This window comes from Pongo pygmaeus, chromosome 2 (genome assembly GCF_028885625.2).
Source record: "Pongo pygmaeus isolate AG05252 chromosome 2, NHGRI_mPonPyg2-v2.0_pri, whole genome shotgun sequence".
NCBI lineage: Eukaryota > Metazoa > Chordata > Mammalia > Primates > Hominidae > Pongo > Pongo pygmaeus.
This window is the reverse complement of record NC_085930.1, coordinates 75,308,624-75,325,490: the sequence shown is the minus strand read 5'-3', so window position 1 is coordinate 75,325,490 and position 16,867 is coordinate 75,308,624. Positions and strand designations below refer to the sequence as shown.

General features: G+C 36.8%; 1 protein-coding gene across 3 annotated transcripts in view; it reads left to right on the top strand.

Annotated features, from left to right (window-relative positions):
* The window catches only part of LOC129033762 (contactin-4), a 988,873-nt gene that overhangs the window by 654,658 nt on the left and 317,348 nt on the right, over positions 1–16,867 (top strand). For all 3 annotated transcript variants that reach the window (XM_054482749.2, XM_063661823.1, XM_054482751.2), the window contains 2 exons: positions 1,736–1,862; positions 14,389–14,564. In XM_054482749.2, coding sequence (XP_054338724.1) covers positions 1,736–1,862; positions 14,389–14,564 — 303 coding nt within the window. The remainder of the gene's footprint in view (positions 1–1,735; positions 1,863–14,388; positions 14,565–16,867) is intronic.

Below are 16,867 nucleotides of genomic sequence, written 5' to 3'. Positions count from 1 at the left end.
CTGGAGTTAGTATTTGACCCAAGGCATTGAAACTCAGTCCATGGTCTTTCTGAATCCTCACCCATCTCTTTCTCACAACAAGATCATGGGCCATCCTCAGTCCCCAATAATAAGATGGAATTCTGTTTGGTCATTTTGTCTTCTTAACTTTTCTTCTATTTCACCCTTAGCACGAAGTGCTTTTTTTTTTTTTTTTTTTTCTCTGAGTTAAATGTTAAATGGCTTAGAAATTACCTTGCCAGGCTTCACCTAGATCCCCAAACCAACTTTATTCTTTTTTCTCAATACTGATGCACCTGAATGAATTCAGTCTCATCCTATCACCTATCAACAAAAGGCTGGTTATGAAGTTTTTCAAGGATAGCAGGTGCAATTCTTGCCCTTCAAAATAATCACATATAAGGGGACTGCCAGCTGCAGGGTGATATTTAATGTAACTTTACATCATAGCTTCTGGTGATTCTATCTTAAAACTCATCAGGCAGTGCCTAAGTAAGCTAATTGAATACATTAAAAATTGAAAAAAAATACTTCAAAGTAAAACAGATTCTTATTGATCACCGTGTATTATATATACCACTGTACTTCGTCCTACAAGAGATATAAAAATAGGTAAGATACAGTCATGCTTTCAAAGAGCTTATAATCCAAACAAGGGAAAATAAAGTGTACTCTATGTTAAATGCACTTAGTAGAAAAAGATAAGTGTCTTGGGAAATATAGTTTTAAAATTATATTAAAGAAAAAGGTTGAGGGTCTAGCAGAGTCTTCCAGGAAAAAGAATTTGAACTTGATTTTGAAAAATGAAAATCACTTTCATGGGCATAAGCGGTGAGATGCATTTTGAACAATATTTATTGTGTGCATAGTCTACACTGCCACTTAAGGTATGGTTTGTGGATCATTCCAGTCTTTGAACTTTGTTACTGCTCTGTGACAAAATAGGTCTCATGCATCCAGTTTCTCTTATTGAGAGAAAGCACTTAGAAATGCACAGCTGTTTTAACGTCGCTTCACCATCCAAGCACATAATCAGTGGACTCAAATCATTGCACCTGTTATAGACCAGTTTGGGTGTTACTGAATCATGTGTGGTACCAGCTATGTGACATTTACACAAGGTAGACCATATATGGCTTCATAAGACATTGGGAAAACAAAGAACCTAGTCCTTCACTGCAGATAATGTGAGAATAAAGACTGTAGGTTGTTCTTTATTTGCCTACATAGTCATTTTGAGAAAGTGTTGTGTATATTAGCAATACGGAGCTGTTACTCATTATTGACTTATTTACAGTATCGTCCTTGCTTCTTTCTAATTTTATCATCTCATTACAGCACAGAAAAAAATGTTAGCTTTATGACACTAGACAGCAGTCCACAATGACAGTAGCACAAAAGGGATACGGGAAGCACAAAGTAAAGCGGTAGGCTAAAGACAAGCAGAACAATACATAGAGGAGAGAAAGGGAGATGTCAAGCAGCCTGCGCCTGGAAGTTGTTAGTAAAATTAGGACCAATGTGAAATAAGGGAGCTTATATTTTCACTTCGTCATACTCCACAGAAGATTAACCTTCAATGGGAAATTTTCTTCCAGAAGCTGAAACACAGCCTGTTGTGCCTTACTATTTTTTGTTAATTTCTTTCTATTATTTTCCTTATGTTGTTGTTTCCTGTTGTTGTTCCTATTTGGAAGGGATTCTTCATTTTGGACATTTTCTCTTCTCATTTCAGATGATTCCACACTGCATGGCCCGATTTTTATTCAAGAACCAAGTCCTGTAATGTTCCCTTTGGATTCTGAGGAGAAAAAAGTGAAGCTCAATTGTGAAGTTAAAGGAAATCCAAAACCTCATATCAGGTTTGTTGATTTAAAAGCATGTGTTTACATGCATATAGTTTCTGTTATTAAAATCAACAAATACACAATGCTGGTTACATAAAGAGCTTTTATTTATTTATTTATTTATTTTATTTTATGTATTTTTTTTTTGAGACCGAGTTTTGCTCTTGTTGCCCAGGTTGGAGTGTAATGGTGCAATCTCAGCTCACCGCAACCTCCGCCTCCCAGGTTCAAGCAATTCTCCTGCCTCAGCCTCTGGAGTAGCTGGGATTATAGGCATGCCACCACCACGCCCGGCTAATTTTGTAGTTTTAGTAAAGACAGGGTTTCTCTATGTTGGTCAGGCTGGTCTTGAATTCCCAACCTCAGGTGATCCACCTGCCTTAGCCTCCCAAAGTGCTGAGATTACAGGCGTGAGCCACTGTACCTGGCCCAAGAGCTTTTATTTATTTGTTTATTTATTTATTTATTTAGAGACGGAGTCTCACTCTGTCAGGAGTGCAGTGTGCCACCACTGCTCACTGCAACCTCCGCCTCCTGGGTTCAAGTGATTCTCCTGCCTCAGCCTCCTGAGTAGCTGGGATTGCAGATGTGCGCCACCATGCCCAGCTAATTTTTGTATTTTTAGCAGAGACAGGATTTCATCATGTTGACCAGGCTGGCCTCGAATTCCTGACCTCAAGAGATCTGCTAGCCTTGGCCTCCCAAAGTGCTGGGATTACAAGCATGAGCCACCGCACCCGGCCATATTTTTATTTTTCGAGATAGGGTCTCGCTCTGGCACCCAGGCTGAAGTGCATTGGCTCAATCTCGGCTCACTGCAACCTCCCCCTCCCGGGTTAAAGGGACTCTCGCACCTCAGCCTCCTGAGTAGCTGGGATTATAGGTTTGCACCACCACGCCAAGCTAATTTTGGTATTTTCAGTAGAGATGGGGTTTCACCATGTTGGCCAAACTGGTCTCGAATTCCTGACCTCAAGTGATCTGCCCGCCTCGGCCTCCCAAATTGCCGGGATTACAGGCATGAGCCACCATGCCCAGCCCGTAAAGAGCTTTTAGACAGGCATCATAGATATCCTGAAAGTCTAAGGAGCTGATTGTTTCCTGAAAAGCTAAATATCCAACCTCTGTTTTTCGTAGTGCTGGGAATTAAATATCCTGATTGACTTTCTCTTTGAAAACATTAACAATTCCTAACCACATATATTTAACTAAAAAAACACATTTTAAACTATATCAGTAAACTGGCAGGAAAGTAAGAAATGTCAGAAGTCTACAAGTAAGTAGGTTTGGAACCCAAAGAAATAAGCTGAACAATAAAGGCAGTTTTCATGTTAATAAACTACAAGTATGAATTGAGCTTTGGTTTTCATGGCTTCAGAGAACAGAGGTCACAAGACAAAGCCTAGACAACCCACAGGAGAATCCAACGTGAGAACATCTCCCAGAATACACCTGGGATACAAGGGCTATATGTTTAGAGTAAATGTGAACAAGAAATAAGCTTGACTTCCAAAGAGACTGTAAAGCACAGGTAATTGTGTATTTCAAACATTAAACCTTAGTGGTTCTAGTAGCGGATGAAATACAATAAGAATTTGTAAACTGCAAGATAGGTCTGAAGAAATGCTCCAGAGGCAGCAGAAAGAGACAAACGGAAGCAAAATACTTTAGAAAGAAAGAGAGAAAAAATATCTAATCACGATTCCAGAAGAAACCAATGAGAACCAAGACACAACATACCAGAATCTCTGGGATGCATTCAAAGCAGTGTGTAGAGGGAAATTTATAGCACTAAATGCCCACAAGAGAAAGCAGGAAAGATCCAAAATTGACACCCTAACATCACAATTAAAAGAACTAGAAAAGCAAGAGCAAACACATTCAAAAGCTAGCAGAAGGCAAGAAATAACTAAAATCAGAGCAGAACTGAAGAAAATAGAGACACAAAAAACCCTTCAAAAAATAAATGAATCCAGGAGCTGGTTTTTTGAAAGGATCAACAAAATTGATAGGCCGCTAGCAAGATTAATAAAGAAAAAAATAGAGAAGAATCAAATAGATGCAATAAAAAATGATAAAGGGGATATCACCACCAATCCCACAGAAATACAAACTACCATCAGAGAATATTACAAACACCTCTATGCAAATAAACTAGAAAATCTAGAAGAAATGGATAAATTCCTCAACACATACATCCTCCCAAGGCTAAACCAAGAAGAAGTTGAATCTCTGAATAGACCAATAACAGGAGCTGAAATTGTGGCAATAATCAATAGCTTACCAACCAAAAAAAGTCCAGGACCAGATGGGTTCACAGCCGAATTCTACCAGAGGTACAAGGAGGAGCTGGTACCATTCCTTCTGAAACTATTCCAATCAATAGAAAAAGAGGGAATCCTCCCTAACTCATTTTATGAGGCCAGCATCATCCTGATACCAAAGCCTGGCAGAGACACAACAAAAAAAAAGAGAATTTTAGACCAATATCCTTGATGAACATTGATGCAAAAATCCTCAATAAAATACTGGCAAACAGAATCCAGCAGCACATCAAAAAGCTTATCCACCATGATCAAGTGGGCTTCATCCCTGGGATGCAAGGCTGGTTCAATATACGCAAATCAATAAATGTAATCCAGCATATAAACAGAACCAAAGACAAAAACCACATGATTATCTCAATAGATGCAGAAAAGGCCTTTGACAAAATTCAACAACCCTTCATGCTAAAAACTCTCAATAAATTAGGAATTGATGGGACGTATCTCAAAATAATAAGAGCTATTTATGACAAACCCACAGCCAATATCATACTGAATGGGCAAAAACTGGAAGCATTCCCTTTGAAAACTGGCACAAGACAGGGATGCCCTCTCTCACCACTTCTATTCAACATAGTGTTGGAAGTTCTGGCCAGGGCAATTAGGCAGGAGAAGGAAATCAAGGGTATTCAATTAGGAAAAGAGGAAGTCAGATTGTCCCTGTTTGCAGATGACATGATAATATATCTAGAAAACCCCATTGTCTCAGCCCAAAATCTCCTTAAGCTGATAAGCAACTTCAGCAAAGTCTCAGGATACAAAATCAATGTGCAAAAATCACAAGCATTCTTATACATCAATAACAGACAAACAGAGAGCCAAATCATGAGTGAACTCCCATTCACAATTGCTTCAAAGAGAATAAAATACCTAGGAATCCAACTTACAAGGGATGTGAAAGACCTCTTCAAGGAGAACTACAAACCACTGCTCAAGGAAATAAAAGAGGATACAAACAAATGGAAGAACATTCCATGCTCATGGGTAGGAAGAATCAATATCATGAAAATGGCCATCCTTCCCAAGGTAATTTACAGATTCAATGCCATCCCCATCAAGCTACCAATGACTTTCTTCACAGAATTGGAAAAAACTACTTTAAAGTTCATATGGAACCAAAAAAGAGCCCGCATCGCCAAGTCAATCCTAAGCCAAAAGAACAAAGCTGGAGGCATCACACTACCTGACTTCAAACTATACTACAAGGCTACAGTAACCAAAACAGCATGGTACTGGTACCAAAACAGAGATATAGATCAATGGAACAGAACAGAGCCGTCAGAAATAATGCCACATATCTACAAGTATCTGATCTTTGACAAACCTGACAAAAACAAGAAATGGGGAAAGGATTCCCTATTTAATAAATGGTGCTGGGAAAACTGGCTAGCCATATGTAGAAAGCTGAAACTGGATCCCTTCCTTACACCTTATACAAAAATCAATTCAAGATGGATTAAAGACTTACATGTTAGACCTAAAACCATAAAAACCCTAGAAGAATACCTAGGCATTACCATTCAGGACATAGGCATGGGCAAGGACTTCATGTGTAAAACACCAAAAGCAATGGCAACAAAAGCCAAAATTGACAAATGGGATCTAATTAAACTAAAGAGCTTCTGCACAGCAAAGGAAACTACCATCAGAGTGAACAGGCAGCCTACAAAATGGGAGAAAATTTTCGCAACCTACTCATCTGACAAAGGGCTAATATCCAGAATCTACAATGAACTCCAACAAATTTACAAGAAAAAAACAAACAACCCCATCAAAAAGTGGGTGAAGGACATGAACAGACACTTCTCAAAAGAAGACATTTATGCAGCCAAAAAACACATGAAAAAATGCTCACCATCACTGGCCATCAGAGAAATGCAAATCAAAACCACAATGAGATACCATCTCACACCAGTTAGAATGGCAATCATTAAAAAGTCAGGAAACAACAGGTGCTGGAGAGGATGTGGAGAAATAGGAACACTTTTACACTGTTGGTGGGACTGTAAACTAGTTCAACCCTTGTGGAAGTCAGTGTGGCGATTCCTCAGGGATCTAGAACTAGAAATTCCATTAGACCCAGCCATCCCATTACTGGGTATATACCCAAAGGACTATAAATCATGCTGCTATAAAGACATATGCACACGTATGTTTATTGCGGCATTATTCACAATAGCAAAGACTTGGAACCAACCCAAATGTCCAACAATGATAGACTGGATTAAGAAAATGTGGCACATATACACCATGGAATACTATGCAGCCATAAAAAATGATGAGTTCATGTCCTTTGTAGGGACATGGATGAAATTGGAAATCATCATTCTCAGTAAACTATCGCAAGAACAAAAAACCAAACACCGCATATTCTCACTCATAGGTGGGAATTGAACAATGAGAACACATGGACACAGGAAGGGGAACATCACACTTCGGGGACTGTTGTGGGGTGGGGGGAGGGGGGAGGGATAGCATTGGGAGATATACCTAATGCTAGATGACGAGTTGGTGGGTGCAGCGCACCAGCATGGCACATGTATACATATGTAACTTACCTGCACATTGCGCACATGTACCATAAAACCTAAAGTATAATAATAATAATAAAAGAAAAAAAAAAAAGAAATACAACAAGAATTTGTAAACTGCAAGATAGGTCTGAAGAAATCCTCCGGAGGCAGCAGAAAGAGACAAACGGAAGCAAAATACTTTAGAAAGAAAGAGAGAAAAAATATCTAATCACGATTCCAGAAGAAACAACATGAAAGACTGAGGCAGTAGCAATATTTAAAGAGAAGGCTAAGAATTTTCCAAACTAATTAAAACTTTCAAGCTGTAGATATAGGAAGCCCAATGCACTTCAAGCAGTACAAATAAAAATGAAGCCACATCTAAAATAGTGAAGTGGTAGAACACCAAGTCAAACAGATTATCATAAAAGTAACCAAAGTTATAATACAGATAACATTCAAAGAGATCACAAACTGGTAGCTGACTTATCAATAGCAACAAAAAATCAGGAGACAGAAGATAAAATCTTCTGTATAGTGAGAGAAACTGTCAAATGTATGGATAGCCTAAATACTTTTTTTAAAGGAAAACAAAATAACTATATTTTTAGGCAGACAGCAACCAAAATCTGACTCCAGCAGACCCTCACTAAAGGAAATTCTAAAAGACATACTTGAGGCAGAATAAAAATGATTCCAGATAGATGAGCTGAGCTACAAGAATAAATAAGTAAAGCAAATGGTAAATGTTAGTAATTCCACAAAAAAATTTATTTCACAGAACAATAAAAATAATAAAAAGAATACTGTCTTGTGAAGATAAAAAGAAGAAAAGTTAAAATTCATGACAACATTAGAAACAAATTTTTAAAAGATGTACTAGACAATGGATTGTCTATATGGTTAAAGAAATAAAATTAGAACCCTACTGCACAGCATACACAAAAATCAATTCCAAATGTATAGAAGACCTAAATGGGAAATTTGCAATACTTTTAAAAGCAAATAGGTATACATATTTATGACTTTGGGGAAGGAAGAGATTTTCTAAATATGACAGAAAAAATATAGCTTAGAAAATATTTAACTGTATTAATATTGAAAACTTATGTCCAATAGAATATACTGAAATAAAATTACAAGCTGTAAACTTGAAGAAGATTTTTAAGTATATTTGTTATGGGTAAGGGATTCATATCCAGACTATTTAAAGAATTTCCACAAACAGAATGTAAAAAACAACCCAGTGGAAACATTAGCTAAACACTTGAACAAGTATTTCTAAGAAAATGAAAACCAAAAATTCAGTAAACATAAAAAGATTGTCAATATCATTAGTGAACAGAAATATATCATTAAAACTACAACGACATACTCTTTCAAAACTACCAGACTGACAAATTTAGAAAACTGACAATCTGTTGGTGAAGATGTAGAGCAAAGAGAACCCTTGATTGAACACTGCTGGTAGCAATTTAAATTGGTAAAAGCCATTGAAAAAAAAAAAAAAAAACACTCCCTAGTAAAGCTAAAGGTGCACGTACTCTATGATCCAGTATATATAATTATGTTCATAGTATATTCACAAATACACATAACCTGGTATGTTCATACAAGGTAACCTCATACAGTAGTAAAAATGAATGAATGACAGCTGCAACAATTGTGTAGCTCTCAAGAACATAATTTTGAGTAAACCAGTTCACAGCCAAATACATAGTATGTAATTTCATATTCACAAAATTTGAAAGTGGTTGAGACGGAGTGGTTGTTCAAGGTATAGAGGAAGTAACAGAGGAAGCAAAACTTTACCTCTCCTCTCTTAGGATTTTTCAGCTAAGCCTGAGAATTAAATTAACCTAAAGCAGATCAGAAGGAGAAAAACATATTGATTTAACACAAGTTTTACATGGCAAGGAAGCCTTCATAAGAAAATGAAAACCCAGAGACGCAGTTATCGTTGCACATTTATTTACTGAATTGGACAAAGCGTAGTAAATTGCGAAAAAGTAACAGTTATGTGGGGAGCTAGAAGAAAATATTTTAACAAGGTCTGGACAGAGTTTTCTCTGTCTCAACTTCCTGTCCTTGATGGAAAGAACATTACTTTCCTTCTAATACAGAAAGGACATCTTTGGCATGGGGATTTCATCCCTTGCTTTTTAGAAAAAGGATGAAGGTGAAAGTGGTCGTCTTGTACCTGCTGTTTTCCAAGTACCTTTTTTTTTTTTTCCAAGTACCTTTAACTCAAAATAGTCAATATAGGCAGGGCACAGCAGCTCACGCCTGTAATCCCAACACTTTGGGAGGCTGAGGCAGGAGGATGGCTTGAGGCCAGGAGTTTGAGACCAACCTGGGCAACATAGCAAGACCCCCATCTCTACAAAAATAATTTAAAAATTAGTTGGCCATGGGGGTGCACACCTGTAGTCCCAGCTACTCAGGAGGCTGAGGTGGGAAGATCGCTTGAGTCTAGGAGTTCTAGGCTGCAGTGAGCTATGATTGCACCACTACATTCCATCATTGGTGACAGAGCAAGAACCAGTCTCTAAATAAATAAATAAATAAAAGTCAATATGCCAGAGCAGCATATTTTTGGGTGGCATGCTCTGAACTCCTTCAAAGGATAACATACATGATAAAATTATATATAAAGAATATCACAGGAATGAAAAAGTCAAAATTAAAGATTATAATTAACCATTAAGAAGGAGTGGTATAATCAAAGTAGATACAGCAGACTTCTACAGTGATAATATTACTTTTAAACACAGATCTTCATTGGTTTATGATTTTTATAACTTACATACATCTTATAAATATTATGCCTCTATTTAAATTTGACAATTAAAAACTTTAGTCTAACAACTAATATCTAATGTTATGTAAAAAACAAAGAAATATATATGTCATAGTTTAGGAGAGATTGGAGTCATCAGGTAGGGTTCTCAGAAGAAATGGGATATGAACTGAGATAAGTAATTTTCAAATAGGCAGAGGGTAAAGGACATTCTATTCAAGTTAAAGGACGGCAGTATTAGTATAGTGGATATTATTTTAGAATTTACTTTACGTGCTCATTTATCCATTTGTTCATTTATCAAACATATTCATTATTCATCCTTCGAACCTCACCAGTGCTTTTCAAACTGAATTCCAGGGCACATGGAATTGGCTTAAAGATCACCAGAGAAAGAAAATAACAGAATTTTCATCCAAGATTCAGCCTTTGCAGCTCTACTTTGAACTAGCCCATATATTAGGATTCTGAAAAATATGTCATATAGACAAAGTATTTAAACCATTCTATTAAGCAGCTGCAATGCACCAGGCAGCATGCTAGATCTGAGTATTCAAAGATTAATCAACTCTACAACATGTTTACTAGTACTATTAATTTGAGGACTGCCTAGATGTGGACGTAGTTGGAGTAGAATGATGTAACTACAAGTAAAGGATGACCAAGTTCTAGGTATTCTGGAGGAAAGAAAGTGTAATTCAGGATGGCGAAGGTAGATGTCACTGAAGGCTTCACAGAAAAAGAGATACTTTAATATATTTGGAGGGTGAATTGTTCTTTCATCACATGGATAAGGAAAAGAAGTGCATTCCAGAAAGTAAGAAAACAACAACTCTCTAATGGACCATATAATTAGGGTGAACATGTAATTTATCATCTAAGGTCACTTTTTAAAGCAGAAGGCCGCTGTTCATAATTATTCTAGGACAGCAGGTGTAAACCGAGCACTTGTCTTGGGCAAGCCAGAATGAATAGTTATTCTCCCTAGAATATATTAAACCCAAGGCTAAATCAAAGATTTTTAAATACTTTATGTAGTAAACAATGCAGGAAGCAAAGGCTCTTAGATACATAAATGATGAGTTAACTGGTCCTTGTTTTCCTTACATAGCCAAGTGTAAATTCAGATGTTAGCCATAAATGAAAACAAATTTTGTAGCAGAATTTGGCAAGTTGCTGCTTTGTTTTTCCCCAAACTGTGTGACCTTTAATTAACATTGCTTTTGTAACATTGTGTTTCTAGATATAGGAATTTGCCTTGTTATTTAAAACAAGCAGTGAAACAGAAACCTATTATGTTTTTAGATTGCCAGGAAACACTGAGAACAAAACTTTTTAATCAAATACACTAGCAATTTATTGCAGTGTACTTCTTGCCTTTATACCTTTGGCAGTTTCTCTGTAACATAATAGCAGACTGGTACCCGGGAGCTAAAAAATTCCTCTTGTTGAAAGAAAGAGCAAGAGAAAGAATGGAGAGATCAGGTATTTTCAGACACCTTTCTGCCTGAACTTTTTCAGTCTTCAGGCTGACTTTGAGGGGGAAGAACAAGTAGGAGAAATTCCAAAGTGAGTCTCCATGGGGATCTTCAGCACTAGGTTCTCCCCTCAGACACCGCAACTGACCTCTCTTCTTTGTGTTTATTCCCACAACTGAGCTTTCTCTTTTCATTGTTTCCTGCCCCTCAATTTTGAAAGGATTGACCCAGACCCAGAAAAATTTAAGAAGTTTTAACTTGTGCCAACTTCCCTTGTATTAAACTTCCCTAAGGACGTATGACATTACTTAATGCACTCAGCATCCCTTTCCAGATAGAAGAAATGTTCACTCACTTGGTCGGAGTACTTTTGCTGAGGTTTGTATTCAATTGAGTTTGCAGAAAACAAATTCCAAGTCATGAATGCCCTGACCTTCCCTTAGTGCCAAGTTGAAACCATCAACAAAGAAAGAGGATTTTGCTACAGGAAATCCTGTAGATACCCTCCCAGCAAAGCCACAACATTTTACCCTCCAGAGTGTCACAGCATCGGTGTTTGGTTGTGCACAACCCCACTCTCTGGAGAGAGTGGAGTTGTGGTTCCTCAAATGATTCAGAAATCAGCTTATGAGACTCACAAATTTCTCTTGTCCCTTGGGAAAATCTCTATTGGCTCCAAATGAGCATTGCCTCTATATTAGCAGTACTTAAAAGATTCCTCAAACATTGAAAGTAAATTGTGAAATTTTCAAGCGTGTTTCAGTATACAATGAGATAAGAAATTCAGTGCAATCCACATTCAATTGGAATGAACAGTGACTGCATTGCAATAAAACTTGGTATAGTGCTTTGTAATAGAGACTCAACTGCATTTCAGAGAAAGCACTTTATTTTCTAAATAATCCCTTTTCCTTTGCTATTTGTATGTAAAAGGCGATAAAGTAGACTAATGGACTTTCTGCACAGCATTTTAGTTGAGATGACTAGTGTAGACAAACCTACAGAGGAGCTCTCATTATGCCCACAACCACTTTTCTAAAAAGACTCACATAGTCCCACTCCTGAATTCCACACTCTGCTTGCAGCTCACATTATATTGCAATTTCCTTTTTGAGTTCTTATATTTGTCATATTAAATTGCTCTACTATCATTTGAAGTAAGAGTTATGGTCAAGACGTGATCAGCTGACTCAAAAAAAATGTCTAGGGCAGACAGTCAGTTCTAGAGATTAATGTGCACATAGAGCTGCTAGAATATAACCTGGCTGTTCTGTCTTTATTATACTTTCTTGTCTGTGTCAGAGCACAGAGAATTACTGTGGAGACTAAAGACATTGTCACTTTCTAATCCCAGTCTTCTTATATACAAACACATAAAGAGGTACCTCATTTTTCTATTTCATGCTCCTGGTCTACCTTTCTTACCTCTCTTGTTTCTAAATTGTTACATTTCAAAGACATGAATAAACATATGTTGCTATGTGGTAGTGTGCTGGAATGCTTCATAAATTGTGGATGTTCAAAGCTAAAATATCCAGCAAAGAAGTGAAATATTTAGTCAATTAAATTCAACAAGCATTTATGGAGCACAATGAGAGTGTTAGATTTTAGATGGCTAAAGTGAGAATACAAAAGTGATTTACGTAAATTATCTACAGTAAAAGCAGCATTCCTACATAAAGGAGCATGGACAATTCTGTAGGAGATTGGAGAAAGCTTTGGTTAATTTTTGTTGTTTTTGTTTTGAGATGAGGTCTCGCTCTGTTGCCCAAGCTGGAGTGCAGTTGCAGTGGTGTGACCTTGGCTCACTGCAGCCTCAATCTCCCAGGCTCAAGTGGTCCTCCCACCTCAGCCTCCCAAGTAGCTAGGACTGCAAGCATGCATGCACCACCACACCTGGCTAAATTTTGGATTTTCTGTGGAGACAGGGTTGTGCCATGTTGCCCAAGCTATTCTCAAATTCCTGGGCTCAAGAGACCTGCCCGCTTCAGCCTCCCGAAGTGCTGAGATTACAGGCGTGAGCCACCACGCTTAGTCATCTTTGGTTAATTTTGACTAGAAATACTAAGGAAGACTTCATTGAAAGGGGTATCATTGAAAAACGGCTTTGAAGTGGGACAGAGGTCTTGACCAAAAGAAGGGATTACCCTTCTGTATATTTGCTTTTGTTGATACCGGACATCCAAAATCTTGACTAACTCACCTATATTTTTTTCATGAAACTCCTTTTACATTATGTACAGACAACTGTAGTACCCAAGAATGTTATAAGATGATACACAATGAATGTGCATGTGCACACACACAAATATTTAAATGGTGATTTTTACTGTTTAAAGGAGATAAGATTAATGGCTCTCATTCCTTACTCTCATTATGGATTTGGATCAGTTTTCTTTGTGCTGCTGTATTTCTTAATTTTTAACATTCTGGTGTGAATGCTACTGTGATAATCTTGGTAATTCACAAACTCCTACTATACTATTTTCATTAGTTAATATTCTGTGTAAGATTTGTGGGGATACACAAATAAGATAGTCACTGAGTTGTATTAGTGCAAAAGTTCTTAAGGATTTAAATGACTACTGAAAGGAGATTTGGTCAAGATAAGCTCTCACTCTTTGGAATGGTATTGGTTGTAAAATGAAATAAAAACAAAAACATAGGTCTTATTACCAAAACTTTGCTGTTAAAATATGTGAGTCCCACTAAACCTGCTTTACTGGGCTAAATACTCTAGTCACATACATAGGTGATCTGGGTAAATAAACAGAAGGACAAAAAAAACACCTGTCTTTGCCCTGATAACCTAATAGCCTAATCTGCAGTTTGCTGGGATGGTTGATTGATGTTTGTGTGCCAGTGGTGAAGGAGCTCTTCAAAGTGATCCATGGTTAAAGCAGGTTTGGTCCCCATGGCAGCTCAAGATCAATAGAGTTCCTCTGCTTTGCAGCCAGCCATTGCAGTCATATTAAGGACCAAATCAAAGCAACTCGGCTGCAATTTCATCAGATACTCAGCAATCTACCTGGAAATAGTATATGCTGTCATCTTATAGACCTATTTAAAGAATGATTGCAAACTAGAAGGACTTTTACTGAGGAGCCCCATTTGAAGAAAGCTGCACCGGTGCTATGAGAAATCTGTGGCCCGCCTTCAAAACGGTGAAGTGTTTGTAGCATCATAAGTAGTCAGAAAAACAGTTATTAAAATTTTAATATCATTGTTTACTTTAAAAGACATGCTCTTTCCATAAGCACTTAAGATGTCTCCATTGCTGGGTAGAGCATTTCTGACTTCTTAATCATGCTTTTTAAAAAAGTCACAAATAATTTTTGTGCTATTTATAGTTTTTATATATTTTAGACAATTCAGAAATATTGATTAATTGACAAGACTTTATCTACTGGCATTTTTATACTATAGGTGGAAGTTAAATGGAACAGATGTTGACACTGGTATGGATTTCCGCTACAGTGTTGTTGAAGGCAGCTTGTTGATCAATAACCCCAATAAAACCCAAGATGCTGGAACGTACCAGTGCACAGCAACAAACTCGTTTGGAACAATTGTTAGCAGAGAAGCAAAGCTTCAGTTTGCTTGTAAGTAGCAATTATACAATGCTGCAAATGTTACTTTGAGTTTATTTACCATTATACCAATAAGCTTTTATAGCAGTTTCATTTTGGAGACTAGATTTTAATTGGTTACATGATCATCTTTACTCTTTTTCACATTTTGGAAATAATTTTGTTTGTAGGATAAACTGTAAATCTAAGTGAGAAGATGTATTCTTCTACTTTGATAAGGATTGTGATAGTTTGATTGTATGATAATTTGATTATATGATACTTTCTTTATATACAAATAAATTCACACACTGAGATTGACACACGTATAAATTTATGTAAACAACAAATTTTACACACACACCCACCCACCCACACACATTTTAAATAGAATGTGTATAAGCAAGCAATTGAACTGCCAGTAATTTAGTAGTCAATAAGAGAAGTGCTTTAACCATAAAGGTCAGAGTTGGAAAAAAACTCGGTAGTCAATTAATCCTATAATTCTCTAATTGTTTCTTATTTCACAGAGCAGAAAAAATTTAAAGCAACTGTAATAATGACAAAGAAATGGAGACAAAGTGTTATCCACCTTTGATATTTCCAGTTTAAAATGTTTAAAAAAACAAATAACCATATCTTAAGACCACCATTTAACAAAAGTCCATGAATATATGAAAGAAAGTAGAATTTAGAAATCACAATTTGAAAATAAAATCCATAGGCAAGAGCAGTTAGCATACATTTGAGTATAGCCATCTTTGAGGATTGATGTTCAGCTACATTTTTAAGGGTTTATGTATTTGCATATGATTATATATTTCTTTGTGTGAAATCCCAACTCATATAGCAGTGCATTTTGGCATTAGCCAAAGGTTTCATAAAGTCTGCTGGCAGTAACACTGTAGAATATTCTCATTAACAAAATCCTCTCCAGGAACTCAACATCAAATATACCTAATATCCAGTTCCTAATCTATTATTGCCATTTGGTGGCATTTTTATAAGTTGAAAAATGAATTTTCTAAGTATTATGTATATGCGAGATTCCAGGATTATTTTGTTAGTGAATGTTTCTTGACATAGTCTTCTAAATATTCTTAGGTGTTTAGAATAATAGGAGAATAATATGTGTGATTGAATGTAACAGAACCAAAGTATTTATTTCTCTTGGTTTAATACAAGTCTTATATCTTTATTTATTTTTTAGTAATGACAAATCTTGCTGAATTAATTTTTGGAAATATCCATAGAATCATGTACTCTCAGAGTACAGGAAAATCTCAGTATTTAATAAATCTTGTAATTCTTTGAATTTTGGATGTCATAGTATAGGAAATTTTTAACACAGTAACACCAAAAAAAAAAAAATGGAGATAGAAATACTATACCTGGGCCAGCGCGGTGGCTCACGCCTGTAATCCCAGCACTTTGGGAGGCCGAGGCAGGCGGATCACGAGGTCAGGAGATCGAGACCATCCTGGCTAAGACAGTGAAACCCTGTCTCTACTAAAAATACAAAAAATTAGCCGGGCGTGGTGGCACGTGCCTGTAGTCCTAGCTACTCCAGAGGCTGAGGCAGGAGAATGGCGTGAACCCAGTGGGTGGAGCTTGCAGTGAGCCGATTTCACCCCACTGGACTCCAGCCTTGGCGACAGAGCGAGATTCCGTCTCAAAAAAAAAAAAAAAATACTATACCCAAACTTTTTTATTGACAGCTTACATTGAAAAAAACAAATTACCAGCTCTTAAGATTATCCTTTTGTAAAAGACCAGGTATTTTACTACCAAAACATCAGAAAGATAGAATCTCATATTCAAGGACAGTCATTTACATAGAATAGTTTACCCAAAAAAAAAAAAAAACAAACAAAAAAAACAAACTCTACCACTCAGTCTGTGGTGGGTTGACCTGAGGACCTACCAGGAAATGGAATCCACTTTGCTCATTCCACTTCATGTGTTATGTAGGCTTTCCTCCCACCCTCAAAATCCTTGGCTGATCATCATTTGGTTTGAAAAATTCTAGTGACAGAAAGTTCACCAATTCATCACGAGGCACCCTGGCCCACAGTAGACTGCTCTACTTGTTCAAAAATACAAAAACAAACTTGACATCTCTTTCTTAAAATTGAGCCAAATATCTCAATTTCTATCACATTCACTCCCAATTCTTACTCTAAGATGCTGGTTACTCTTCAAATATGTGAAGATATTATCATGTCCCTTGTCCCATAATTCTTTTCTTCCCAATTAATTAATCCACAGCCATCTTCTTCACAACACAGTCAATTATGTTAATTCATCTATTGTAGCCTTATGGAAATGCACAGAAT